The sequence below is a fragment of the Strigops habroptila genome, chromosome 1 (genome assembly GCF_004027225.2).
Source record: "Strigops habroptila isolate Jane chromosome 1, bStrHab1.2.pri, whole genome shotgun sequence".
Lineage (NCBI taxonomy): Eukaryota > Metazoa > Chordata > Aves > Psittaciformes > Psittacidae > Strigops > Strigops habroptila.
In genome coordinates this window covers 4,043,620-4,070,084 of record NC_044277.2, presented here as the reverse complement: position 1 = coordinate 4,070,084, position 26,465 = coordinate 4,043,620, and the positions used below count along the sequence as shown (strand labels likewise).

Below are 26,465 nucleotides of genomic sequence, written 5' to 3'. Positions count from 1 at the left end.
TGTCACCCAAGGCTCTGTCCAGCCTGGCCCTGAACACTGCCAGGGATGGAGCATTCACCACTTCTCTGAGCATCCTGTTCCAGTGTCTCACCACCCTCACTGTAAAGAACTTCTTCCTTATCTCTAATCTGAACTTCCCCTATTTCAGTTTAAACCCATCACCCCTTGTCCTATCTCTACAGTCCCTGATGAAGAGTCCCTCTCCAGCATCCTTGTAGCCCCCTTCAGACCCTGGAAGCTGCTCTGAGGTCTCCACGCAGCTTCTCTTCTCCAGGCTGAACGGTTCAGTGTCATGAAGATAGATATTCCTTCTCATTTGGTTGCTCAACTGTGAAGAAGACTCCTCTACTAGATGAGAATTTCTGTTCTAAAACTTTGATGGTGCAACATTGGCCTCAGTGAAGCAACAGAGTTTTGTGTGTTGTAGCTGTTTTATAAAGTAGGGAAATGATGAGAGAGGCCAGCATTGGTTCTTGAGGAGTATCTTAATTAAAAGCAGTGCTGATGCATTGTGTCTGAAGGTAAAAGCAGCACGTGTGCTTCATCTCTCTTTAATCAGGTAGCAAGAAGATGAAAATGAAACAGCTTTTCAGCCACAGGGGGACTTGCCTTTCCTGTTTCCAAATATCCGTTGACTGAACAAACCTTTGAGTGCTGCTGCTTTGACCTTGCAGGAAGAGTTAAAATTGCAGTGAAGTAATTGAAAATGCAGCTACTTCTCTGCGCTGTGTGGTCAAGAATACAAAAAGTGCTCTCAAGTACAAGGAAATCTTCTCTTCTGATCACTTCCTCCACTGGTGTTTCATAGCAGTGCCTTGCTATGAAGGGGCTCTCAGTGCAGGAGAGCTTTACACAGCTGCCTACTGAAAAACGTGGTCATAATTACATGCTCTTGGACTATCTGTTCCACTTAGTCATCAATGGATGGAGCAATTATCATGGCTTCATGTTGCACAGTGTTTAACATTGTTTATTGTAACAATGCTTGTAATTTTTAATTGTACTGTCTGAATTGCCTTATGAAGTTAAAACCTGCCTTGTGAAAGCTTGGGTGGTGGGGTTTGATCCTTTCTCTTCCTGTAGAGGTTATTCTAAGTTAAAAGCTTTTCCAGAAGTTGAACAAAGATTTCTCTAGGGAGTGCAGCTGTTTTTCTCTTTGTTTTCATTTATTTGCTGCCTGATTTCTCTTACTAGCAGTGTTTAGTTTAAGTATAGCTTAAGCATATATCCTAAGACTTCAAAGGAGAAAATGTCACATTTGATGCTTCTTAGTTTCCTTATGCCAAAAACATAATTCCCAACATAAGAAGGGCATGGAGCTGTTGGAGCAAATCCAGGGGAAGCCACGAGGATGCTCAGGGGCTGGAGCACCTCCTCTATGGAGACAGGCTGAGAACATTGGGGCTGCTCAGCCTGGAGAAGAGAAGCTGCGTGGAGACCTCAGAGCAGCTTCCAGTGTCTGAAGGGGGCTACAAGGATGCTGGAGAGGGACTCTTCATCAGGGACTGTAGTGAAAGGACAAGGGGTAATGGGTTCAAACTGAAATAGGGGAAGTCCAGGTTAGATCTTAGGCAGAAGTTCTTCCCTGTGAGGGTGCTGAGGCGCTGGCACAGAGTGCCCAGAGAAGCTGTGGCTGCCCCATCCCTGGCAGTGTTCAAGGCCAGGTTGGACACAGGGGTTTGGAGCAACCTGCTCTGGTGGAGGGTGTCCCTGCCCATGGCAGGGAGTTGGAACTGGATGAGCTTTAAGGCCCTTTCCAACCCAAACCATTCTGTGATTCTAATATTGATTTGGTGCATTTTGAATGAGGAAGAATGATTCTTTGCTTACTGAAATTCCCAGAGTACTCCCCTTGCATTAACATACGTAAAGCAAGAAATCAGAAGGAAAACCTAATTATTTAGGAAGAAGAAGAAACATCTTCTAAACCCACACTTTTAGCGGTAGAGAGAAAACAGGGCTAAAAGTGGTTTCAAAAAAAAGCTATCGGGATGAGTGTTAACTTAGTTATTATTTGTAATTCTTTTGTTCTTTTTTAATAGGGTACTCAGAGGAAACCCAAAAGTCTTCCTCCCCTTGATCCCGAAGTGCTTTCTGTATTTGTGCCTCCATTTATCAGCAGAGATGATACTCAGGTGATGAATGCTGGTAATAACTTGAATAAAACTAAACGCCGGTCTTTCCGAAAGAAGAAAGAAAGACCAAAGGTTGAAAACATCAAGAGCCTCCATGTGGAGCAGAAAGCACCTGACACTGAGGATGTTACAGTTCCAAAGGACATTGATCTTCTTGGTTTGCCTCAGCTGTGCTTCCCAGGTAGGGCAGGGTTCATGCTTCTTAGCAAACAACTGGTTTAAGATATAGTTGTTGCCCCATAGTACCACCAATTTTGTTGGTTTTAGTGATCTCTGTGTCTTTGTATTTCACAGTCTAAAAACTGTGTCTGTTTGGAGCAGGTCAGTGGTGAAAGCAGCTGCCACCTAAATGGGGGCTCCTTTACTCTGCCTATGCCATGTGAAACAGAGCCATTAGCAATAGTAGCTGCAACACCTGCAAGAGAGGGAAGGTGAAAGTCACTTTAGTCCTTCTTGGTAAATCTTGGTTTGAGTGAAGTGTGCCCAGGCACATGCTTTTAAAATCCATTTTTCCACCCAAAATGACTGAGCCTTCTTTCACTTTTCATTTGGTGTTAAGAGATAACCTGAAGGAGTGACTGTTCCCTCCAGGTTTAATTACAGAAACTTTGTGGCACGTGTCACTGCTGCAGATCTGGTCAATACTTTGAAAGAAAACCAAAATGAGCACACCCCATCTGTTGTGTTTTGCTCCTTAAAATGCAGAATAATTATCTCATGCTTTTGCTTCTTCAGTAATGCACAGCTTATAGCCTTTGTAACACCCCTTAGATCAAATGGAGGGTATATGTGCATTTTAACCCCTTAACATCAGACTTTTCTCTTGAAGTGAAGTGAAAATGGGCTGTACTTGTCAGGAATTGCTTTTCGAGCAGCTGAAGTGAAATATGTAGTTAAAAAGGGTTTCTACCTTCATTGCAGGAGGACTTTATATAACTTCTGAATCAAAAGAGGACCACATTCATTTCCTGGTCTTCACAGATGTCTGTGGTAACAGAACATACGGTGTTGTTGCACAGTACTCCCAGCCTCTGCAAGTATGTTATTTAACTCATGCTTTTATTAAAACATATTCAAAGATATCAAATAAACCAAACCCCCTTGAGAATAATGTCAGGTTTCATTTAGGAAATTAGTGACCAGAGATGGTTTTGTGTTAGTAGGAACACAGAACAAATCAGACTTCATATTGTGCAATTGGAAGAGCATTGCATTAGGAAAAACTGTTATGTATGGATTTCAATGAGGAGTTTTGAATATTTAGGAGCAATCTTTGTCCCTTGGACTTCTTTTTTGGGTGAAAATTGTACCCTGTGTTCTTTCTAAATATCTTTTGTGCTGAAATTCTTTCGAATACATGTGTCTAAGTCTTGTTGGCTGTCATTTTCTGAAGAGCTTAAGGGAGATAGACGTCCAAATCCCCTTGAGATTTAGAGGGAATTGGGTATCACATCTCTGTGGTTCTCGAGAAAATATCAGCCATAAATTTATGCTCAGCATAACCACATTAATCTGTAGTTTCCTTGCAGGATGGCTCCATCTCCTTGAATGGACAGGCCCATTGGGAATCTGCACAGACTGGGAAGATGCCTGTCTGTTTTGTACCATTTGCTGTTTGTGTTATATCCAGATATCCATATTTTCATGCTCTCAAGGATTGCCTCTCTTGGTAAGACTTGCTACCCTGTGTGTTTCTCCAAGAAACAGGTTTTAATACATGACTTTGCATGACGTGGCCAGGATAGCTGCCTAATGCAGGTCTTAGTTTTAAGTTATGAATGTGGGAGATGTGTGGGAGAGGAAAAGAAGAAATGGAACGTGGATGTTACCCAGCCAGCAAGCACAAGTTCTAAATACCAAGGAAATTAGGTATGATGTTGTCTTCATTTTCTTTGAGGTTTTTGGTAAGTCTAGAAAATACTGACTTGCAGGGCACAGATTTCTTGAAGATTTTGGGGGTTTTTTTGGAAGAGGGTTAACTCTGGTTTTGTTGTGCTGGTGGAAATCCCTGGGCAGCCTGTTCCAATGCCTGAGCACCCTTTTGGTGAAGAAATTGTTCCTAATATCCAATCTAAACCTCCCCTGGTGCAGCTTGAGGCTGTTTCCTCTTGTCCTGTCACTTGTTACTTGGGAGAAGAGACTGACCCCACCTCACTCCATCCTCCCTTCAGGCAGTTGCAGAGAGCGATAAGGTCCCCCCTGAGCCTTCTCTTCTCCAGACTAAACCCCCCAGGTCCCTCAGCTGTTCCTCATCACACTTGTGCTCCAGCCCCTGCACCAGCTCCACTGCCCTTCTCTGGCCCCACTCCAGCACCTCAATGTCTCTCTTGTAGTGAAGGGCCCAGAACTGAACCCAGGATTCGAGGTGCAGCCTCAGCAGTGCCCAGCGCAGGGGGACAATCACTGCCCTGGCCCTGCTGGTTACACTGGTGCTGATACAAGCCAGGATGCTGTTGGCTTCTTGGCTGCCTGGGCACAAGCTGCTCATGTTCAGCTGCTCTTGACCAACACGCTGAGGTCCTTTTCTGCTGAGCAGCTTTCCAGCCACTCTTCCCCGGGTGTATCATAGTAACGAAGATCTTCATATTCCATACAATTAATTTTATAACTAATTCACATACTGTGGGCATACAGTGCTTCCAAAACCCAGAACAGTGTGAACGGAGTGTGTCTGCCTCTCTCCAGAACAAGCAGATGTGCATCTAAACCGTTTCGCCACACTCTGGCTTTTTCTACATTATTTGAGAAGGTTCAGTTTCAAATTGAGAGGTTTTGGCACTTTGCACAGGCAGTTTTACCTCAGTCTGTTGACACTACATGAAAAGTGAAATATTCCTGGCAGTGATCTCGTCCTGGATGAACTCCTGGCTTGGATGGATGAATAGGCTCCATTCAAACAGTAAATCTTCCAACCTGTGCTTTAGTCCTTTCAGCTGCCTTGAGAAAAGGAGGAAGTGTGAAAATAGCTCCCAGCATTGAGGCATTACAAAGGACCTATTCTTAGATGTTTTTTGCCTTCTGAAACATCTGTGTGTGGACAGTTAATAGAGGTAACGGAAGGTTCATAAACTCCTTAGCTCTCCACTTTAATGTTTCAGAGATTACTTCATTCATTTCAGCAGACATTTGCTGTCAGCTGCTATTACCTTGCATAAATGGACACAGTGTATGATTAGGGAGCTCTTGTCATCCTTTCTGTACATCTGCTGCTTTTTCAGCACTGGGGGCAGCTTGTTCTTGTTGTAACATTTACTGGATGTGTTCATATGTGCTTTTTGCCTCAAAAAAGAGGCCAAAAAAGCAGGTCTGCCTGTGTTCTTAGGCCACATCTATGGCATTACCAAGTGTGACAGCGTTTGTTGAAATTGATGACTCTACTCTCTGGTTTTCTTTGATAAGTCTTAAATTCCCCTTCCTCTGCCTCCTTTGCACCCAAAATAACTTATGGGCTTTTAGGGAATATGTCCAACAGCCCAGGGCAGTTCCCAGGTGTGAGTTTAGTGAACTTTAAATGTCTCATTAATCCAAATAAAAGCTCAGTAATATATGTCAGAATACTTTTATTCTGGAATCTAAACACCAAACACAAGGTATGTCCTGGATTCTAATACATCTCTTAACCAATTCAGTTGCTTTCTAGGCCACTCTCTTCCTGCAGAGCAAGTGTTCTTCTGCAGGCAACCAGTAAAACTGCAAACTGAAATAAACCCACTGGTATTAGTGATGCAGCACTGTTCTGTGCATGGAAGCAAAAATCCAAACCCAACCTGCTTCTGACTCAGCAGCATCATTAAAAAGAAATGGAGCTGCTGAAGTAGCTAATAAATTAGAAATTAATCAGGTGGAATAATAGCTTCATTGCTCCTAAGGATTCTTATTTTTAGCTCTAGGTTATCAGTAAAAAGGCTTTTTTCTGTTTGCATGTTACTATTTCCAAGTCATTTTCTGTCATTTCATTTCAGCTTGCTCGTGCAGCTGCGGCCTCTTAAGGATTTGGATGTTGAGGAGCACATCAAAGAATTTGCAGCAAAGTTGTTTTTAATCCCCAGCCCACCACCAGGACCACTCCACTTGGTAACTCCTGATGCTGAATTTCATGATTACTTCAACATTAGGTCTTAGAAAGCTCTAAGATGATGTTTTCTATAAATGAAGGCACATTCTTCACTCTCAGGTCAGAGATTGTACTTGTTGGTGTAAAGCTGATGTCAATACCTCTGCTTAGAAAGGAATTCTATGCATTATTAGTACATAAACTACCTGTGTGATCAGGGCGCAGGCTGGAGCACCTCTGCTCTGGAGCCAGGCTGAGAGAGCTGGGCTGGTTCAACCTGGAGAAGAGAAGGCTCCTTAAGGGGAGACCTGGGGAGCATCTCTACTACATGTAGTTGGAAGTTCCACTGTATAGCTAAGCTACGAGTATGGAAGCTGCCTTAACTGAACACTATGGCAGTGCCATCTCATTGAATACACATGTATAAACTCCAGTAAATCATGTAACTATCACTCAGCCAACATGTGGGAGTTCCCTGTCTTGTGTCTGATATTAAGATGACACATGTATGCTCATGACTCGCATCCTGACTGTGTAATGGGTGGACACGCAGCTGTGTGACTGAGTAGTAGTGCAGTTCCTGTGAGAGAAAAGACGCCACAGAAATCAGTTGCTGGAACAACATGTACAGCTCTGGACTTGTCCTCTCCTTGGGTCTGAATGACTCTGGGGAAGCAGAACAGTGTGTGAGAGGATTAAATGTTCTGAATTGGCTGCTGCCTGATGAAGAGCTCACTGAGAGGAGAAACTCACATAACCATTTGTATTCAGTGCAGAAGCTGAGATGTGTGAGCTGCATTTTCTGCTTCATAACCGTTCCCAGGGTGAGCTGGATGGTGGCTGGGTCAGTGACTTCAGCACACGCTCTCCTTTGGCTAGTGAAATGGATTCTAGAGAACAGTGCTCCAGCCATGGACTTCTCCTTAGCTGCTTTCCCTGAGCCTGGGATGGGGGGTTAAAAGGGGAGGAAAATTGTCTGAATGACTGGTTAAACCAGCTGCTAAGTGCTGAAATCACGTGCAGGATGTGGCCCCCAGAGATTTGAGCTGGAGTATTTGAAACACTGAAAGACCTCATTTGTTTTGCCTTGTTCTGTCTTCATTTTATCACCAATGTTCAGTTACTTTGTTCATATTCCTAATATTTCCTGTCTGAATTTTATCAATACTTTGGATTTCCCAGTTGGATCTACAAATATAAATCCCATTCTTTTTATTATGCTTATACCAAAGCAAGTTTAATTCTGTTCAAAGAATGTGCGTATATATCTGTAAAGTTTTATTGGCTAAACAACCCAGGAGAATGAAAGGAGACAAAGTCCATGTTAATCTCTCAAACTAGTTACTGTGTCTTTTACTATTTCCCTCTTTTTCTATTTCAGTTTTCTGCAGTCTTCTTGCTCTCAATTAATGTTAATACTTTGTAGTGGGAACTAAAATCCTGAATTCAATGTGTTGTGGGAAGGTTTTCATGAAGAAGTTAAGGGAAAACATCTCTTATTTTACAGGTATTTAATATGAAACCACTTCAGATAATAATTCCTTCACGAGAGGATCCGGACAGTCCAATTATTGACTTGGATCTTCATCTTCCATTGCTGTGTTTCAGGCCCGAGCAGGTGCTGCAGGTAAAACTGATACTATAAATGTATTAGAGATTGACAGCACTAGTAATTTCTGGTTTAGATAAAATCAAGATGTTTAGTTACCCCCCAAAAGGATAAACCCAGGAACTCAGAATAGTGTTAGTTCTGCAGATTAGATTTATGTCACAATAAAATACACTTCTTCTTAAGATGTTTTGTTGTTAGAGCAGATAAGATTAAGGCAGATTGGATTTCTTTCTCCTGTGGTTTAGCAATAGGTGCCAAATTTCTTATTTCTTAAGAAGAATATATTTTACAATGTAGGTTTCCTGATGCAATTCCCTGCTCAAAGGCCACTTGTGAAGTGAAATGAGGTTGCTCAAAGTCATCAGTATTATTTGTGCCACTTCCTTTAGAAAGAGCAGGTTGGAAGCCTCTGTCCAGGGATGATTTTAAACCTCCTCAGTGCTGAGAGCAGGAAGTGCTGCTTTATTTTGTTGGATTGTGCCCACGTGTGCATGTTAAGAATAAAACCATCTCAAATCCTAAATGGTTCTCTGCAACTGGCGCAGTTAGAATGTGGAGTTTTATGTGGTAGCACCTCTGTGAGATGTCCCGTGCTTGCCATTAGTCTTCTTGGCTTGAATTCATCCCACCTCACTTGAGGCGTCAATGCTTGGTGCTTAGGTGCCATTGAGTCCCTTTCTCTCTGTGGGAAAGGGTGGACACCTCCAGAGAGCTTCCTGAATTCCTCTGGGAAAGCACTGCTCTGCAGTGGCCCTGTAAGGAACCTCATGAGCTACCATCTGGAATCAAGGGTTGGCTGAGATGTCTAAAACCTAGATGGTCTTTGTGTTCACCATCATAGAATCACAGAATGGTTTGGGTTGGAAAGGACCTTAAGATCATGCCCTGCCATGGGCAGGGACACCTCACACTAGACCATGTCACCCAAGGCTCTGTCCAACCTGGCCTTGGACACTGGCAGGGATGGAGCATTCACCACTTTTCTGTGCACCCTGTGCCAGTGCCTCAGCACCCTCACAGTAAAGAACTTCTTCCTTATATCCAACCTGAACTTTCCCTGTTTCAGTTTGAACCCATTACCCCTTGTCCTATTGCTACAGTCCCTGATGAAGAGTCCCTCTCCAGCATCCTTGTGGCTCCCTTCAAAGACAGGTTAGCTTATACCCTTCATCTGGGTACTTTTTACAGGCATTTTATGGTCTAACACTGTGAAAGAAAGACAACAGGTCTCAGGAATTCCAGCTAAATCCTTGCTTCTTTGACACTGGTAGCAAAACTCACAACTGTCACTTAAATTTTCTCTCTTTTTCTGTGCTCTTAGTTTTGTAAGAATCCTTACATGAATGTTATTTCAATTTATAAATATGTATATTTTATATATATGTATATAACTATTAAAACCCCAGAACTTCTGAGGCAAGCAGATGAACTATTTGTGCATTTCTAGATAGAACTCGTTGTAAACATGTAGCATTTTGGTTTTCTTCCAGATTATGACCTGTATCTTGACTGAGCAGAGGATAGTTTTCTTCTCCTCTGACTGGGCTCTGCTGACACTCGTTGCTGAATGCTTCATGTTGTACCTTCACCCTCTTCAGTGGCAACACACTTTTGTGCCTCTTCTGTCTCGACAAATGCTGGATTTTGTCATGGCCCCAACATCTTTTCTTATGGGATGTCATATTGACCATTTTGAAGAAGTTAGCATGGTATGTTTTAGACCATTACAGTCTTGCTCTCCACTTGCTGCCCATTCATCCCCTTCAGATGCATCTAGAAACTTGCTTTTGTTATTTAGGTGTATGAAAAGTGAAGAAGTTAAAAGTAATGGAACCACAGTGATGTGATCACTGGCTTATTGGAAGAAGCTTTTTGTTGTATCCCTTCCCTTTCTTTTCTTTGCAGGATAACCTGAGTTTTGTGAGGTCAGGTTTCAGTTGGGGAAAAATTCTGTTTACAAGTCATTTGTACAGTATAAAGAGTTTCCCTTCAGATTGATGAGGTTATTTTTGGCTCTGAATTGCATGGGAGGAATTATGTGCCCTTTCCAGGCAGCTGGTTTAAGAATTAAGCATGCACTTGAAAATACTCCGATGCTGCTGCTGTTCCCCACAGTGGCATTAAGTATGTGATAAAAAAAGGTAAATATGAGATACATGTAATAAAATACAGTGTTTCTGAGGGGTTTTTTTGATCTTCTCTTACTAGAATCTTGTTTAAGCCTCTTTCAGTGGGTAACATAAGTCTTGGTTACCTCAAAAGCTTTAAGGAAAACTCAGCTCCATAGTGGAGGGCTGATGTGAATCTGCTTTTTTGAGGGTATCCCGTAGGGTTTCTGTGAGTGTTCCAAATTGAACACAGCAAAACTGTGCACATTTATAGGAGATGAATCCATCTGATTCTAAGCCAAAAGGAAACTGGTCCAAAATCAACAAAGAATGAAGTTAAAATGAAGGAGATGATAACTTGATTTTAATTAGCAGTAAGATGTCACTGTAAGAAATGACTCTAAGAAATTAGAGAACACACTTTTCTTTGGTATAATTTGAAAGATTTTATGTTTGCTTATATCCCAGAATGGTTTGGGTTAGAAGGGACCTTAAAGATCACCTAGTTCCAACCCTCCTGCATCTTCTTTAGTGACATGGTCAGTGGTGGTCTTGGCAGTGCTGGCGTAACAGTTGGACTTGATGATCTTAAAGGTCTTTTCCAATGATTCTATGATTCTCCAGGCTGAGCAACCCCATCTATAGCCTTTTGCAGGCTGATCTTTCAGGTTATTAAAAGTGCAGCCTGAGAGATCAGTGTGAGCTTTACCTCTGTGGGGCTTTCTCTGGTACAGACTAAGACATAAACCCTCCCTCCCCCTGGCATCCCATGGGGCACGCACAGGAGTAAATGCTGACTGGAACAAGCTTTCCAGGAGCTTCTTTGTGTGCATGTATTTGGTTTTGTACAATGTAGAGCCTTATAAGGATGGGCTTAGAGAGCCAGTATTAATTCAATACTACGTGAAGAGCATATGAGGTTACTAAATGGTTATGTACTTAGATTAAAATCTGTTAAAGACATTTGTTTTTCTTGACTGCAATTGTTATTTATCCACAGAATCTTCTAGTTGGGGGAAAAGCCTTTTCTGATTTACCTCTTAGCTGAAATAACTAATTGCCCTAAGAGTACATAAAGGAGAACAGAGTGTTTTTACAATATATTTACAGGCATTCTATTTTCTTTTCTTAAAAGGAAACTGAAGATTTAATTCTAATTAATATAGATAATGGAGATATTACACACTCCAAAATGACTGAAGAGGAACCTGAAATTCCAGATGTTCCAGCACAAGCAGCAGAAACTTTCATAAAGAGGTGAAAAGATGTTGAAGTTGTGTTTGTCTTAGTGTATAAATCATGCCTGACTCTCTAAGTGTTTGTGTTTTATTGTTATTAGCATGTTATTTTATACATATAAAACTCACTGTATTTGATAAGGGCAAATAGAAAAATGCAGTTAATATACAGGTAACTTTAAGCAGTCCTAATCAGAACCTTGTTTTGTAATACCTGGAATGCTTGTTTCTTTTTTATTACTGTTACAGATTATTGTCTGAATCAGAGAATCAGTCAGCTGCAGAAAGACTGGAAACTCTCTATCCACTGCCTGGTTTACCAAACAGGCTTCCAAACATGAGGAGCTTAATGCAAAAAATCCAGATCTTTTCACAGAATCACAGAATGGTTTGGGTTGGAAAGGACCTTAAGATCATCCAGTTCCAACCCCCTGCCATGGGCAGGGACACCTCACACTAGACCATGTCACCCAAGGCTCTGTCCAACCTGGCCTTGAACACCGCCAGGGATGGAGCATTTACCACTTTGGGCACCCTGTGCCAGCGCCTCAGCACCCTCACAGTAAAGAGCTTCTTCCTTATATCCAACCTGAACTTCCCCTGTTTCAGTTTGAACCCATCACCCCTTGTCCTATCACTCCAGTCCCTGATGAAGAGTCCCTCTCCTGCATCCTTGTAGCCCCCTTCAGGCACTGGAAGCTGCTCTGAGGTCTCCACGCAGCTTCTCTTCTCCAGGCTGAACAGCCCCAGGTTTCTCAACCTCATACGGGAGGTGCTCCAGCCCCTGATCATCCTCGTGGCTTCTTCTGGACTTGCTCCAACAGCTCCATGTCCTCCTTATGTTGAGGAACTTTGCTGTTCTTTGCAAGGAGACTGAGTGCACTATGCTTTACATGTACTAGTGGGATTTCCAGGAATCTCATCAGCTTGTCAACACTTGCAAATCAATCTTGCACTTTCTCTAGCTGCAGTATGTGTGAGGCTAAATGACTTTCTCTTTAAAAGGTATGAAAAATGGTGTTAGGTTGTAACTTGGGAACTTTCTTCTCTCTGCAGGGTGGAGAGTCTCCAGCTGCATTATGATCTAGAGCTCTGCCACCTCCAAGCCAGCACAGATCTTGGTGAGCTCCAAACACGTAGAAGGGTTTGGCAACAGAAACTGAATGCAGAGGTTCAGCAAACAGCTTTGCAGTTAATTGTTAATATCTTCAGGTGAGTGGATGTAGTATTTTTAGTTATAAGAGCATATGATATTTAGAATCACAGAATGGTTTGGGTTGGAAAGGACCTTAAGATCATCCAGTTCCAACCCCCTGCCATGGGCAGGGACACCTCACACTAGACCATGTCACCCAAGGCTCTGTCCAACCTGGCCTTGAACACTGCCAGGGATGGAGCATTTACTACTTCTATGGGCACCCTGTTCCAGCGCCTCAGCACCCTCACAGTAAAGAACTTCTTCCTTGTATCCAACCTGAACTTCCCTGTTTCAGTTTAAACCCATCACCCCTTGTCCTATCACTACAGTCCCCGATGAAGAGTCCCTCTTCAGCATCCTTGTAGCCCCCTTCAGATACTGAAAGGCTGCTACTCTTATTTTGTCTTACTTTAGAGATATTTTGTAAATCTCTGAAGTTTTCTCTGAGGGAATATGAGAAGGTGGTCCTGTAGCCTGCTGGAATATCACTAATTCATTCTTTGGGTACATATACATTGCAAAGACATCTTACTAAAACTGTTCTGATTGAACTTTATGTCTTTTGTATGAAGATTGCAGGAAAAGAAGTGAAGTCCTTGTGTTTTGTAACTAGGAAAAGCTTAAGGTGCAGCAGGGATGTCAGTTTGTAACTGGACACAATCTTAGTCACTGTTGTTAGAGGAAAATGATTTAAAACCAGGACAAGGTAGAAAAGCTGAAAGCAGGATGAGGAGTTCAGAACCCGAGTGTGTTTCGGCTGACTGAACAAAGGATATCTGGAGAGTGCAACCACATGAGAATGAGACGAGCTCTTTCAGCTCAGGAACACAGTGTTGGCACAGGAAATGCTGGGTATTGGGTGTGGTTGGGACTGACATTTTAACAGTGATGTAGAGTTGGATTTGGTTTTTAGTTTCCTCTAGAAAAAGGTCCAGTCATGCTGATTTTCCTTGTTCTTAATCTAATGTAATGTGTTGATCTTTACAGTTGGTTCATCTTAGCAGGCTGGGTACTGGTGGCAAATCCTGCTATTACTTGCTTGTATTTGGAGAGAGAATGGAAGTGTGTCAGGTGATTTGTACGAACAAGTGCAGAAAATGGATGGCTGGTTTGCAGAGTCTTCTTTTTTTTTACACAGATACTGACATATTCAACCATGAAAGTTAAACTGCCTACCTGGTATTTAAAGAATCTGATTATATGGGCAGAGATCTGCGAATAGCTGTGCAGATAACCATGCCCAGCTGTTTGTTGCTGGAGATGCTGTTCTTCTTTGGATCAGCTATCAAAGATGCTGCGAGGGCTGGAGCAGCTCTGCTCTGGAGCCAGGCTGAGAGAGCTGGGCTGGTTCAGCCTGGAGAAGAGAAGGCTCCTGAAGGGGAGACCTTAGAGCAGCTCCAGTGCCTGAAGGGGCTCCAGGAAACCTGGAGAGGGGCTTTTTACAAGGACAGGTAGTGATGGGACAAGGGGGAATGGTTTTAACCTGCCAGAGGGGAGATTTAGATTAGACATTAGGAAGAAATTCTTCCCTGTGAGGGTGCTGAGGCGCTGGCACAGGGTGCCCAGAGAAGCTGTGGCTGCCCCATCCCTGGCAGTGTTCAAGGCCAGGTTGGACACAGGGGCTTGGAGCAACCTGCTCTAGTGGAAGGTGTCCCTGCTCGTGGCAGGGGGTTGGAACTGGATGAGCTTTAAGATCTATTCCAACCCAAACCAGTCTGGGATTCTGTGAATGCTCCCTGATGCTTTCTCTCAGTAGGTGCTGGGTTAATTCATGTAGTCCAAATACCAGATCTCTGTTAAACTGCTTGGATTTGTTGGATCAGCTTAGGGAATATTCATACAAGTGGCAGGGCTCTCCAGGAGGACAATAGCTGCTGGGTGTGGAGGATAGAACAGACCTTACAGCTGGTACAATATGGAAACTGAAATGCATTTACAACCGCTGTGGGTTTTGGTGGGTTTCAGTGTTTGGTAACAGTACGTTGCAGATAAAGATGAGGAGAAATGCATTTTGCTGCTAACACCTTGAACTCTAATGCACTAAACGCTCGACTACAAGAAATGGACAGATGCTTTGCTCTCTAAGAGATAATGTGTTTTGCAGAGGGCTTGATTCTTCTCTTGCTTTCTCCTTTCCTTCAAACTGTCTTTCTTTGTTCTTCTTTTCAGCCTTGTTCTTCTGTCTTCTAATGCTCTATCTACCAACGTCCAAGAGTGAAGGAAAGTAAATCTCTGATGCATTTGTGCTGTCAATTGTTACTGTCTTCAGTGAACACTGTGGAGGTTCCATGTTTAAAGGAAATACTGCTAAATTATGTAGAATTCTATAGAACTATGTATTTTACTATCTTTTTTTCTGACTCCATATGGCTTCATAAAGTGTTAATGCTCCTTTATCACTGATTAGGAAAGTTAAGCAATATATAGACCTGTCAGTTGTCTGCATGGCTATGAGATTCCCCTTTTGTGCTTACATCCAAACTTTAGCTCACCAACTTGCATTGTTCATTCATGTATCTTCATGGTAATGTCTTATTCCTGAATACCCACCATGAGGACATGATACAAGATGTAATACTAAAAGAGCCCTGATTTTAGCCACTTACATGTATCCAGCTTAAATAGCTTCTCATTTCTTATGCACAGACTTCAGAGAAGAGCTTTTTTCCTGGAAAAACTCCCACTTTCTGCTCCTGAAACAGCTTTTTCCAGCTCACCTTTAGGGCGCAGAGGTTACTATTGGTGTCTGATAGCACAGGGCCTCTGCTGCCTGCTGTGCCCATGCAGATACTGAAGTATGCCTCATTGCTTTATCTCACTTTCTCTTTTATTTCAATAGTTCTGTCTCTTTAGAGTAACACAATTCCCAGTTCTTGCTGGTTTATGGGCAGAGTGTGGGAGAGCAGCAAAAACATGATGTAATCTATAATATTTCACATGCATTTTACAGATGCAACATAATGGGACAGTGAGGTCAGGTCACATCTTTCACATTGCCTATGTGGATAAGTACACTTGTCCTTTTAGTGCTCCAAATGGCTTGTATGTGATTCAGGAATGTATGTAAATGTAATTCCAGGATCAGAGCCTAAATCATGACTTGAATATATAGATTCTCCTCTCTGGTTTACTAAAACTGATCCCCCAGACTCTAAGTGAATGTGCTGGTTTGAAATGGCAGTGGCAGCAGGGAGCCTGTCTTACTTCTTAGAAGGGTTTGCATTCTCCTGCTGTGATTCAATAACTCAGACTCATTCATTACAACTGAGTTTGTGTTCTGATACTGCAGCATGTTTCTATTTTGCCTTCTGATGCTGCAGTGTATTTCTGCTACAGCAAAAATGTGACTTGCTTACAAATCTCCAAGCATATTTATCTATCCGTTTGGTTTTTGTCTCCAGGGAGGTAAAAGACCATCTAAATTATGAACACAGAGTGTTCAACAGTGAAGAATTCCTGAAAACAAGGGCAATTGGAGACCAGCCATTCTACAGAAAGGTAAATGTAGTGTTAAATATGTTGTATATATCTGTGATTAAGCTGTGTTTTGGAATTAATGCCAAAAAGAATGGTTACAGCTTGGTCTGTGTGATGGTGTTGAACCACCAACTTTGACAAAGTTTCCCAAACTTCCCTTATTTACTATAAACAGATAAAACAGTAGCCAGCATTTTGGAGAACAAGGTACTATGTAATTCCAGAGCAAATTACATGTAATTCCTCAGGGATGAGATTAACCTGTGGCAGATGGTCAGTAAAGCTGCATCTAAATTGTATTTGAAGCACAGGCACTTGTCCCAACTGTTTGGAGCAAAGCCCATATGTAGACATTGGGAAGGCAGACTCTGGCCTCTCCAGGGATCTGCTTCGTAGAGTACCATGGGATAAAGGAAAAAGAGCCCAAGAAACCTGGTTAATATTCAAGGATCACCTCCTTCAAGCTCAGGACTAATGCATCCTGCCAAAGATGATGAATAAAGAGCTCCTGGACAAACACAACACAAAAAGGAAGCCTCCAGAGGGTGAAAGCAAAGGCAGGTAGCCTGGGAGGAATACAAAGAAATTGTCTGAGCAGCCAGGGATCAGGTTAGGGCTGGAACTTGATGTTCTTTAAGGTCCCTTCCAACCCAAACCATTCTGGATTCTGGGAAGTACCTGCTTTATCTGCAGCCTGAGCAACAGCACACAGAGTTCTTGATGCCTGCTTTTCAGCATGGGATTTTTTTAAGTGTTGTTATTATCAGCCAAATAAAAAGCTTACTTAAATGAAAAAATGATTGTTTGGGAGGCTGTAACCCTGAACTGGGAGTGTGTGTGGTCAAGTCCTGGTTTCTGAAGGGGTTTGAGACATCTTTCTCAGCTTCTTGCACCCTTTGATGCAATTGACTTAGTTTTTAACAGGTACCTCATTAAGTAGCTTCTTATTCTAACCAACTGTAAGCCACATGCTGTTATTTAAGCTTCCCAAAAGTAAGGTGTTATTGAGTGTGTCTTCACTACCTTTTTGGAGACACTACATTTTGTTTAACAAACCTGTGGGGCAAAGCAAAAGTTTAACAAGGAATGTGAGTATTGCATTTGCCATTTCACATTTGCTTTTAATTACATTCTGTGGCTGCCTGTGAAAGTTGCAGAGGTTTTCTCTGCCCCTAGAATTTGGCAGCTGGCTCTCAGGAGTAACTGTTTTACAGCTGGCAAGAAGAGCTGTTCATTAACAGCAACAGGCTGTGGTTGGTAACACCTTTGTTGTTTCCTGGTTTGGTCCCAACCTCAAGCATATGATAAGAACCATTTCTGAACATCTGTCCAAAGGAGATGTCAGCGTGTGAAGGAAACGGAGAAGCATCTCGTGTTACTGAAGCAGTAGCTGCCAAACTTGGCAGAATATCTGGCAAGTCAAAGATAAGCTGATGAATCTTAAACAAGAAACAGTGTTTGTTGGATAAAGCTTCCAACACAAGCAAACAGTCTGGAAAACAAACAGAAAGGAAAACCCAAAAAGAACTTATTAATGTGTCATCAGGAGAGAAATTAATGGGAATTGTTCTGATTTCAAATGACTGGAAATAATGAAACTATTTCCAGTAGCAGTTTTTAATGCTATAAATGAAATAGGCAGTTTTATGAATGGAAATTTGAAATCCATTTAAAATTCAGATGTACACATTTAAGAAGAGCTTTGAGCAGTTAAATACTAAGTAACATAGTGGCAGGTTTGCTTTTGAGGAAATCTTAGGAGAGAATATTGTATGGAGTAGTTACTAGGGGTATCTAGAATTACATCAGGAGAGCTCCAAAGACCATTGGAAAAGACTGTTCCTGCAGTTTGTCAGCTCCTGTACATACAATTGCCACCAAAATGTGCCATCTGCTGGAGAACTCCTTAAAAGCACAAACCTGAATGCTCTTTTATAGGATATGTTGCAAATGGGTTGATAAGAGGCATCTTGAATAAGAATGACCTATTTGCTGGTGAAATACTTCCATTCATTTCAGAGGACCTCCAGTACCTATGAATCTTTCTCATTTGCTATTTAAACACATGACAGCAAGACACTGATGTCTGACCAGTGGGGTTTGGGGGTTGTTTTGTGGTTTTTTTCAAGGTTAACAAGGATACTTTTAGGAAAATACTGGGATATATCATTAATCAAAGTAATTTTGCATAGTAGCATTCAAAGGTACAACTGTCTGTCAGTGAGTTTGTAAAAGCTGGAAGTTGTATTAACACAAAGTCAGGATTCCTGATTAGAACAACACTGTCTCCTGATGAAGTTTCCATTGGATTTGCTGAACAGATTAGTTGTCTGAATTATTAATTTCAAATGATACTAAAAACTCTGTGCCAGAACTAACATTTACATAGCACCCATGTTGTATTGCCTCAAATCCTAGCTTTCATCTTGTTTAACGTGCAGTAGTGGGAGATGGTGGCTTTCAACTTTTTCTCTTCACACTTGGCCTTTTTTATGGTGTCCTTTATCCTAAAAGTAGCAATTTGACCTTTTAGAGATGATTTCTGGATGACACCACAACAATTACCTCAGCAGGGAACAACTTTGGGACTTACCAGAAGAAAAGATGACTCACTTCTCTTTTCAGTTTGATGGCATAATGTGGGCTTAGAGTGCCACAAACTACTTATTCCAAACCACAGACAATATTAGGAGTTACTTAGTTAAATACACTGTTAAATCTGTAGCTAAAACTTTCTGGTTTGCTCAATATTCCTCATTTTGGTTTGGTTTCGTCTTTTGGAGGCCAGTCTGAGATTCCTGCTTGCCACTAAGCAAATATCCTGACAGTACAGAAAGTGAATGGAAACTTGAGTTAGTGTTCTGTTGTTGAAGCTTTCCAGTATTTTGGGGTTTGTGATTGCAACATTGGAAGTTCTCAGCTTTGCTTGTGTAAAGGTAATAAAAATGAGCAAAACATGCTAATAAAATCATAATTTTGTAATAAAAGGTGTCATTAATGATCAACAGTTAACCAGCTTGTGTCTCACAGGTCTTAGAGACCTACATGTTTCACTCTTTTCTTAAAGCTCGTCTCAACAGAAAGATGGATGCTTTCGCTCGAATGGACTTGAGCACCCAGTCTGAAGAGGACAGGTAAAGTCTTCCCATTCCTTCTTCGAGTTTTGAATCTTCTGTTGATCATCAGTGATAAAAATCCTTTGACTCTATTGGTATGAGATCAGGTCATCCGTGAATGAGATCATGACTAGTTGATAGGGTGGTGTCCTCAACATAAGGAGGACATGGAGCTGTTGGAGCAAGTCCAGAGGAGGCCACAAGGATGATTGTATGGGAGCACTTCCCATATGAAGACAGGCTGAGAGGTTGGGGCTGTTCAGGCTGGAGAAGAGAAGCTGCGTGGAGACCTCAGAGCAGCTTCCAGTGCCTGAAGGGGGCTACAAGGATGCTGGAGAGGGACTCTTCATCAGGGACTGGAGTGACAGGACAAGGGGTGATGGGTTCAAACTGAAACAGGGAAAGTTCAGGTTAGATCTAAGGAAGAAGTTCTTTACTGTGAGGGTGCTGAGGCGCTGGCACAGGGTGCCCAGAGAAGCTGTGGCTGCCCCATCCCTGGCAGTGTTCAAGGCCAGGTTGGACACAGGGGGTTGGAGCAACCTGCTCTAGTGGAGGGTGTCCCTGCCCATGGCAGGGGGTTGGAACTGGATGATCTTAAGGTCTTTTCTACCCCAAACCATTCTATAATTCTATGATTATTAAGATTTAAAAGGGTGATATGAACATGCCCGGCCATGACTGCTGAAACTGTAAATCTGTGCTAGAATTATAAGTTAATACTATTATCCAAAAGAAGAAAATCAAGTAGTAATTTCCTGTGTGAGTATACTGAATTGAAAACCTGCTTATATATTACTTTTATTTCTCTCAGATTAAACTTGATGTTTCATACTCCGAGAAGACTGACTATGGAGAAAATGGCTTTGAAACGATTCAACCCGCAGTACATGGTGAGCAGGCGGATGGTGATCAGTATGCCTGATCTGCAGGAGATCAAGCTGCCAGAAGCCCCTACCAGAAAATCCTCGCTTCGAAGACTAGAAACAGGAGTTGGTAAGGGAAGAATGAACAAATAGAGGGTCTTTCCTGTTGTCTCTATGGGTGACATCACTGAATCATTTACACAGAAGCAGTGTCAGATGGTGGAAGGACATGGTGAGCTGAGGCATTTTGAGCTGGGGCCTCTCTGTGTTTCTCCTTGCATGTGAAATCAGGCTGTAGCCTGCTGGAAGTTTTGCTGTAGCACAGAAGATTGACGGGTCACAGTAGGATTGATACTGGAGAGTTGCTTCCCGAGGTCATAACCATGTTCAGTCCTCACCCACCTTATGTCCAGTTCTCTATTATCTTTAAATGTAGGCCCAGGCTTAGCACTGTTTAACAAGCAAGGCCTGCAGAAACTGCATGGTGGGGTTTTCCCTTCTTTTTTCATAGAATCATAGAATGGTAGAAACATAGAATATGAGGTTGGAAGGGACCTCAAGGATCATCTGGTCCAACCTCTCTAAGTGAAGCATGGCCTCAACTAGATGTCTCTGCACCGTGTCCAGCCCAATCTTGAAAGTGTCCAACATTGGGGAATCACCGCTTCCCTGGGGAGAGTATTCCAGTGTCTGATTGTTCTCAGTGTGAAAAATTTCCCTCTTGTGTCCAGTTGGAATCTCCCCAGGAGTAACTTGTGCCCATCACCCCTTGTCTTTTCCATGTGACTCCTTGTAAAAAGGGAGTCTCCATCATCTTTGCAGCCACCCTTTAAATACTGAACATGGGGATAAGGTCTCCCCTGAGCCCTATTTTCTGTGTGCTGAACAAGCCCAGCTCTCTCAGCCTTTCCTCATGTGGCTTCCCAGTCCTTGGATCATCTTTGTGGCCCTTCTCTGGACCCTGTCCAGCCTGTCCCACATCCTTTTTGTAAAGCAGTGACCAGAACTGAACACAGTATTCCAGGTCTGGCCTGACAAGCACTGAGTGGGACAATGACTTTATCTCTGCTTGTAATGCCCTTGTTGATGGAACCCAGCATCTTTCCTTATTATTTGTTCGTTTTGTCCATCCCCAGGATTGCTATTATCAAGTGAGGGAATATTCTGATGGACATACAAACATATTTGTGTCCCTAACACAACTGTAATCATGCTTGAATTTCACGTGATGTGATTGCTGGCTGCTGTGACGGGGATTGGTTTTGTTGTTGATAGTATCGCTGGTTGTGAAGATACTTGCACTTTAACTCATTCTGGCACTGACCAATGTACTTTTTGTTTGTTTCTAGCTGTGAGAATGCCCTCCAGATCAGTCAGTACATTCAAAATCCCAGAAATCCACTTTCCTCTGATCTTCCAGTGTGTTCACTCCTACTACACAGACTTCTATAACCACCTCAGCAAAGCTATAAACACCTTACCACCTGATAACTCCGCACTGCTAGCACGGTACTTCTACCTCCGGGGACTTATCAGCTTGATGCAAGGGAAACTACTAAATGCACTTTCTGACTTTCAGAACTTAGATAAAACAGACTTAAGAATTTTCCCTACTGATCTTGTAAGGAAAATAGTGGAAACCATGGCTCCTGCTGAGCGCTTGCAAGCGGACCGCAAGCCCGAGCTCAAGAAACTCATAAGTCGAGTGATGGAAAACCAAAGAGAAATTATGAAAATAGATGACCATGTAAAAAACTTTGAGTTGCCAAAAACCCACATGCAACTGGATGACTTTGTGAGGCGGATCCAGGAATCTGGGATTGTCAAAGACATAGACACTATCCATCGGTTATTTGATGCCCTAACAGTAGGTGAGTGTAAGACACGTTTTTAGTGACCACCTACATTGGTGCAATGACAGTTTCAAACCATTTTTATTATGAACCAAAATAATTGTTTTGTCTCCAGTTGTTTTTAATTATTACTCAGATTTTCTGGGCCTCTAAAAACTCACAATTTGTGAGCTTTATGGACAATTTTATTTCATCAGGATAATTATGGAGAATGGATTTGATGTATACAAGACTGTCTATACTTGCATCCACAATAAAGACAAGGAATCGACGTATATTTGGGCACACAATTTACCCTTTTTCATGTTGTGTAGATGAAGTAGTTTTGTGATCTGATGGTTTGCAGTTCTGCTTTGGCTTAGATTATGAGTCAAGTGAATATAGGACTGTCCTGATGGCTAATGGAAAATACCTCTGTGTTAGAATCATAGAATAGTTCAGGTTGGAAGGGACCTTCAAAGCTCATCTAGTCAAACCCCCCTGCAGGGAGCAGGGACATCTTCAACTAGATCAGGTTGCCCAGAACCTCCTGCAGTAAAAGCACGAGGTAACATGGCAAAGGGGCAAATAAACTAACAAAACCAGGGTGCCCAGAGAAGCTGTGGCTGCCCCATCCCTGGCAGTGTTCAAGGCCAGGTTGGACACGGGCTTGGAGCAACCTGCTCTAGTGGAAGGTGTCCATGCCCGTGGCAGGGGGTTGGAACTGGGTGAGCTTTAAGGTCCCTTCCAGCCCAAACCATTCTGTGCTTCTATTGAAATCCAGAATTCAAGTAGCTACTGTTAAATCCCTCTTGGATGGTCATCATAGCAAAAGGGAAGTTATGTTTCTATCTGATAGAACTTTTTTCTCTCCTGAATGAGATCTGAACCCTGTGATTGATTTCTAAGATCATAGATTGAGAGTGATTTTATGAAGTACTCTTCAGTTCTCTTTCTGTGCCTGGGTTGTCTGGTACCTCTTACATTTTGTGGCCACAGAGGATTAAACATTGGTCGAAACAGGAAGACTTTCTGAAGCCAGGGGTAGCATATAACTAGCAAGAATTTGAGTGTGTTTGAGATTCTGCTGTCCAACTACTTGAATTCTTAGAACAATTAATGGCTTTGAATGCCTATTGCTGCAGTCTTTAACTGCTACAACTTCATGTTTTATCCCAGGTTGGTAAGTGTGGGATATAGCAGCATTCGATAGAATAAACCGGGAAGTCATAATGAAAAGTAGGGAAGCACAAATCCTTTCCCTTTGGCTGACTGGATTTTGGGCATGATTTAATATAGCAAGATTGGCACAGCATTTGCTCCCTCCCTCTGTAGGGCAGGGTGGAAAGAAGGATGCCAGATGCATGAGACCTGTGGCCTACACTAACTGCAGAGGAATCTTGCTTTGTCAAGAGAAGAACTTTGTCTCTTTTAACTGTTTTCCAGGCCTGTTTTTTGTAGTTATTTTGTGCCTTGTTTACTCATTGTGCTTTTAGAGGCTCAATTTAAAAGTTTGTATCTTTTCAAAGCTGCCTTCCAGTAGAAATCTGTACAATAGTTTCTCACAGTAAACGGGGTTTAATCTTTCCTTTAGGCCATCAGAAACAAATTGACCCTGAAACATTCAGAGATTTCTACAACTACTGGAAAGAAACTGAAGCAGAAGCTCAAGAGGTGAATCTGCCACCAACAGTAATAGAGCATCTAGATAAAAATGAATGTGTCTACAAGTTATCCTGCTCAGTTAAAACTAACTATGGTGTAGGAAAAATAGCTCTGACCCAGAAGCGCTTGTTCCTTCTGACTGAGGGAGGACGTCCTGGCTATGTCCAGATTGCTGCTTTCAGGGATATTGAGGTGAGCATCCAGTAACTTCTTGTTCTTTTTCATGCCTAGAGCTATAAACCATGTTCTGTTCTGCAAAATAACCCATCTCTCAACTGAAAGTTTCAGTAAGGAGAGTAGGAAACACCTCTGGAGTCAGTAACATGAAGTGATTAAATAAAATCCTGGGTCTTTGGACCAAAAACTTCAGAGCTGCTGTAGCGTGGTTTGCTGCATGATGGTTGGAACTTAGATTTTCACAAAACCATCTCTGCTTAACACTGTGTATGGACAATTAATATAATTAGCTGTAGTTAGAAATAAAGTTGCCCTGGAGGGTGAGTGCTGCACCTTACCTGTGATTGCATGGTACATCCTCCTTGGTTTCTTGTTTCCATACCTTTCCAGGATGTGAAGAGCACGACTGTAGCTTTCCTTCTTTTGAGAATACCCACCCTAAGGATTAAAACATTATCTAAAAAAGAAGTCTTTGAAGCTAACCTGAAAACTGAGTGTGATCTCTGGTACCTGATAGTGAAAGAGATGTGGGCTGGAAAGAAGATGGCAGATGATCACAAGGTATAAATAAGGGAGTTGCTAACTAAATATGTGCTTTCTGTCTCTGTCCTAAATAATTCATGCATCAATCAGAACTTCTAGGTTTCTGCCAACAATAGCTAAGTAATAAGCTTACAGAATCATAGAATGGTTTGGGTTGGAAGGGACCTTAAAGCTCATCCAGTTCCAACCCCCTGCCACGGGCAGGGACACCTTCCACTAGAGCAGGTTGCTCCAAGCCCCTGTGTCCAACCTGGCCTTGAACACTGCCAGGGATGGGGCAGCCACAGCTTCTCTGGGCATAATACTTCTGGAATAATTAAAAAGAAATAAAAAAGATATTATATTTAACAATATTGGCATGGAACTTTTAATTTAGTCACTAGTTGTGTGAAGTAGTTTCTGAAGTTCACAATGTGGGAATAGTGATCCCACCTTGCTTCAAAATACCATGTATAGAAAGAGTTTTGTCATGCTGGAGCCCTGGTGAGTGTAGATCCTTTCAACAAATAGAGCAAAATGTATGCTTCTGCCACAGAACCCTGGAGAAAATGGATCATACAAGCAGGGTTTCCATTTAAAGCACATAATTCTTCATGACTGCTGAATTGAATAGTGAAAATGTAGTAATTCAGTGTAATGAATTAACACCGACTCCTAGCTCCCTGCTCCAGGACCTTGCCTGGGGATGGAACATGCGATATTTGACTGAAGTAGCATGAATTATGTGGCAACTAGTGCTTGTGCTAAACATGACGTGTGTTGTGACATGGAGACGTGTGAGATGAATGAGCAGCAGATAAACTACAGTAAGACTTTTGTCTTTAGGATCCTCAATATATTCAGCAAGCGCTGACAAACGTTCTCCTGATGGATGCTGTGGTTGGCGCCCTGCAGTCCTCCAAAACCATATATGCAGCCTCTAAACTGTCTTACTTTGACAGGATGAAAAATGAAGGTGAGTCACATGGCAGGGCTACAAAGCCTGCTGGGTTTGCATCATCTGTCTCAGCTCTTTCTGTTTGTGTTCTGGTTTTCAAACTGTAGCAATAGAAAAAGACATTAGTCTGACTGCACTTTCACAGATGTAGTTTGGTAAATAGCATGAATAGAAAGCTTAGGGATTTTGGTTTTATTCTTCCTTCTGTGCATCTGAACCTTCTGTCTCTATGTTGGATGCTGTGGTTTTGTTTTAGCTGTTTAGACTGCTTGTGTGTTGCATGCTTCTGCTACCAGAATGCGTACAAATGCTGTTTGGGCTCTCCTCATCAGCTCATAGAGGGAGAGAAAAGTGAGAGATGTGAATAAATGGTGCAGAATTATTACTTCCTGAGAATTAGAGATCTATTTCAAGCTGAAGTGTGCACTTCATGACCTTTTAAACCTCTATTTTAGTGCCTATGATGGTCCCCAAAACAACTTCAGAGACATTAAAGCACAAGATCAACCCCTCAGCTGGTGAGACATTTCCACAGGCAATTGACGTCTTGCTTTATACACCAGGTACAGTGATGTATTACTTGCTTTATGTCAGCCAGCTTTAATTAGCCTCTAAAGCACGTTATCTCCTAACACCTGCTATTATGACTGCCTCATTTTGTTACATCCTGACATGCTTTTGTTGTGTGTTGAATACTAAACCAGAAAATCATTAAGAAAGAACAGTAACATTGCATATTAAGACACTCCAAGGCTTAGCTTTCACAGTCTTAATTTGTCTTCCTGTGTGTATCTGCCTTACAATAGACTGCAATTATGTTCTAATGTGCCAGTTTCCCATTAAGACTTCAGCCTCATTTACTGAGCAGGGTTGGCTGAATGATGCCCCACTTTTGATCACTATTCAGTGTTATTTCTTATCTTTTTTGGTGGGGGTGTTTGGTTCAAACACTCTTGAAATCCCACCCAGACCTCCATGCCTGTGCCTCTTACTGTATAGTGTGTGATCTAACGTACTATTCATTGCATGTAACTTAAGTTCACTCCTTAGAAAACATTATTAATTTCCTTGTGGGCTTTTCTGTGGTAGTTGGCACATTTATATCTGACTAATTCAGAAAGCATTGGAGGAAGAATTAGAAGAAAAGTTAGGGATTGTGTTCAATGGGTGTGAATTTAGGTAGCAGACATGATAGCTCTGGAAGGTCCTAACTCTTAACTTCATAATCTTACTAGTCCTCTGATGTAAATTCATATGGAATTCCTAATATTTGAACAAGTTGAGACAAAGAGGGAAAGTTAGTGGAATTCCGAAGTTAAGAAAGTGGGCAGGAGCATCACTGTGGTGGGGGTTCAGTGGTGCTTTTCTTTCTTTGTAATATGAGGCTTCTAAATCATAGAATCATAGAATGGTTTGGGGTGGAAAGGACCTTAAGATCATCCAGTTCCAACCCCCCTGCCAAGGACAGGGACGTCTCACACTAGACCATGTCACCCAAGGCTCTGTCCAA

The 26,465-nt window shown here is 42.1% G+C and overlaps 1 protein-coding gene across 1 annotated transcript in view; it reads left to right on the top strand.

Moving 5' to 3' along the window:
- The window catches only part of DENND3 (DENN domain containing 3), a 39,621-nt gene that overhangs the window by 4,121 nt on the left and 9,035 nt on the right, over positions 1–26,465 (top strand). Inside the window, exons 2-17 of the mRNA XM_030502408.1 lie at positions 2,043–2,316; positions 3,057–3,172; positions 3,665–3,804; positions 6,098–6,209; positions 7,697–7,816; positions 9,292–9,510; positions 11,045–11,166; positions 12,204–12,359; positions 15,747–15,843; positions 18,853–18,956; positions 19,750–19,931; positions 21,151–21,672; positions 23,228–23,490; positions 23,866–24,036; positions 24,844–24,973; positions 25,411–25,518. Coding sequence (XP_030358268.1) covers positions 2,043–2,316; positions 3,057–3,172; positions 3,665–3,804; positions 6,098–6,209; positions 7,697–7,816; positions 9,292–9,510; positions 11,045–11,166; positions 12,204–12,359; positions 15,747–15,843; positions 18,853–18,956; positions 19,750–19,931; positions 21,151–21,672; positions 23,228–23,490; positions 23,866–24,036; positions 24,844–24,973; positions 25,411–25,518 — 2,836 coding nt within the window. The remainder of the gene's footprint in view (positions 1–2,042; positions 2,317–3,056; positions 3,173–3,664; positions 3,805–6,097; positions 6,210–7,696; positions 7,817–9,291; positions 9,511–11,044; positions 11,167–12,203; positions 12,360–15,746; positions 15,844–18,852; positions 18,957–19,749; positions 19,932–21,150; positions 21,673–23,227; positions 23,491–23,865; positions 24,037–24,843; positions 24,974–25,410; positions 25,519–26,465) is intronic.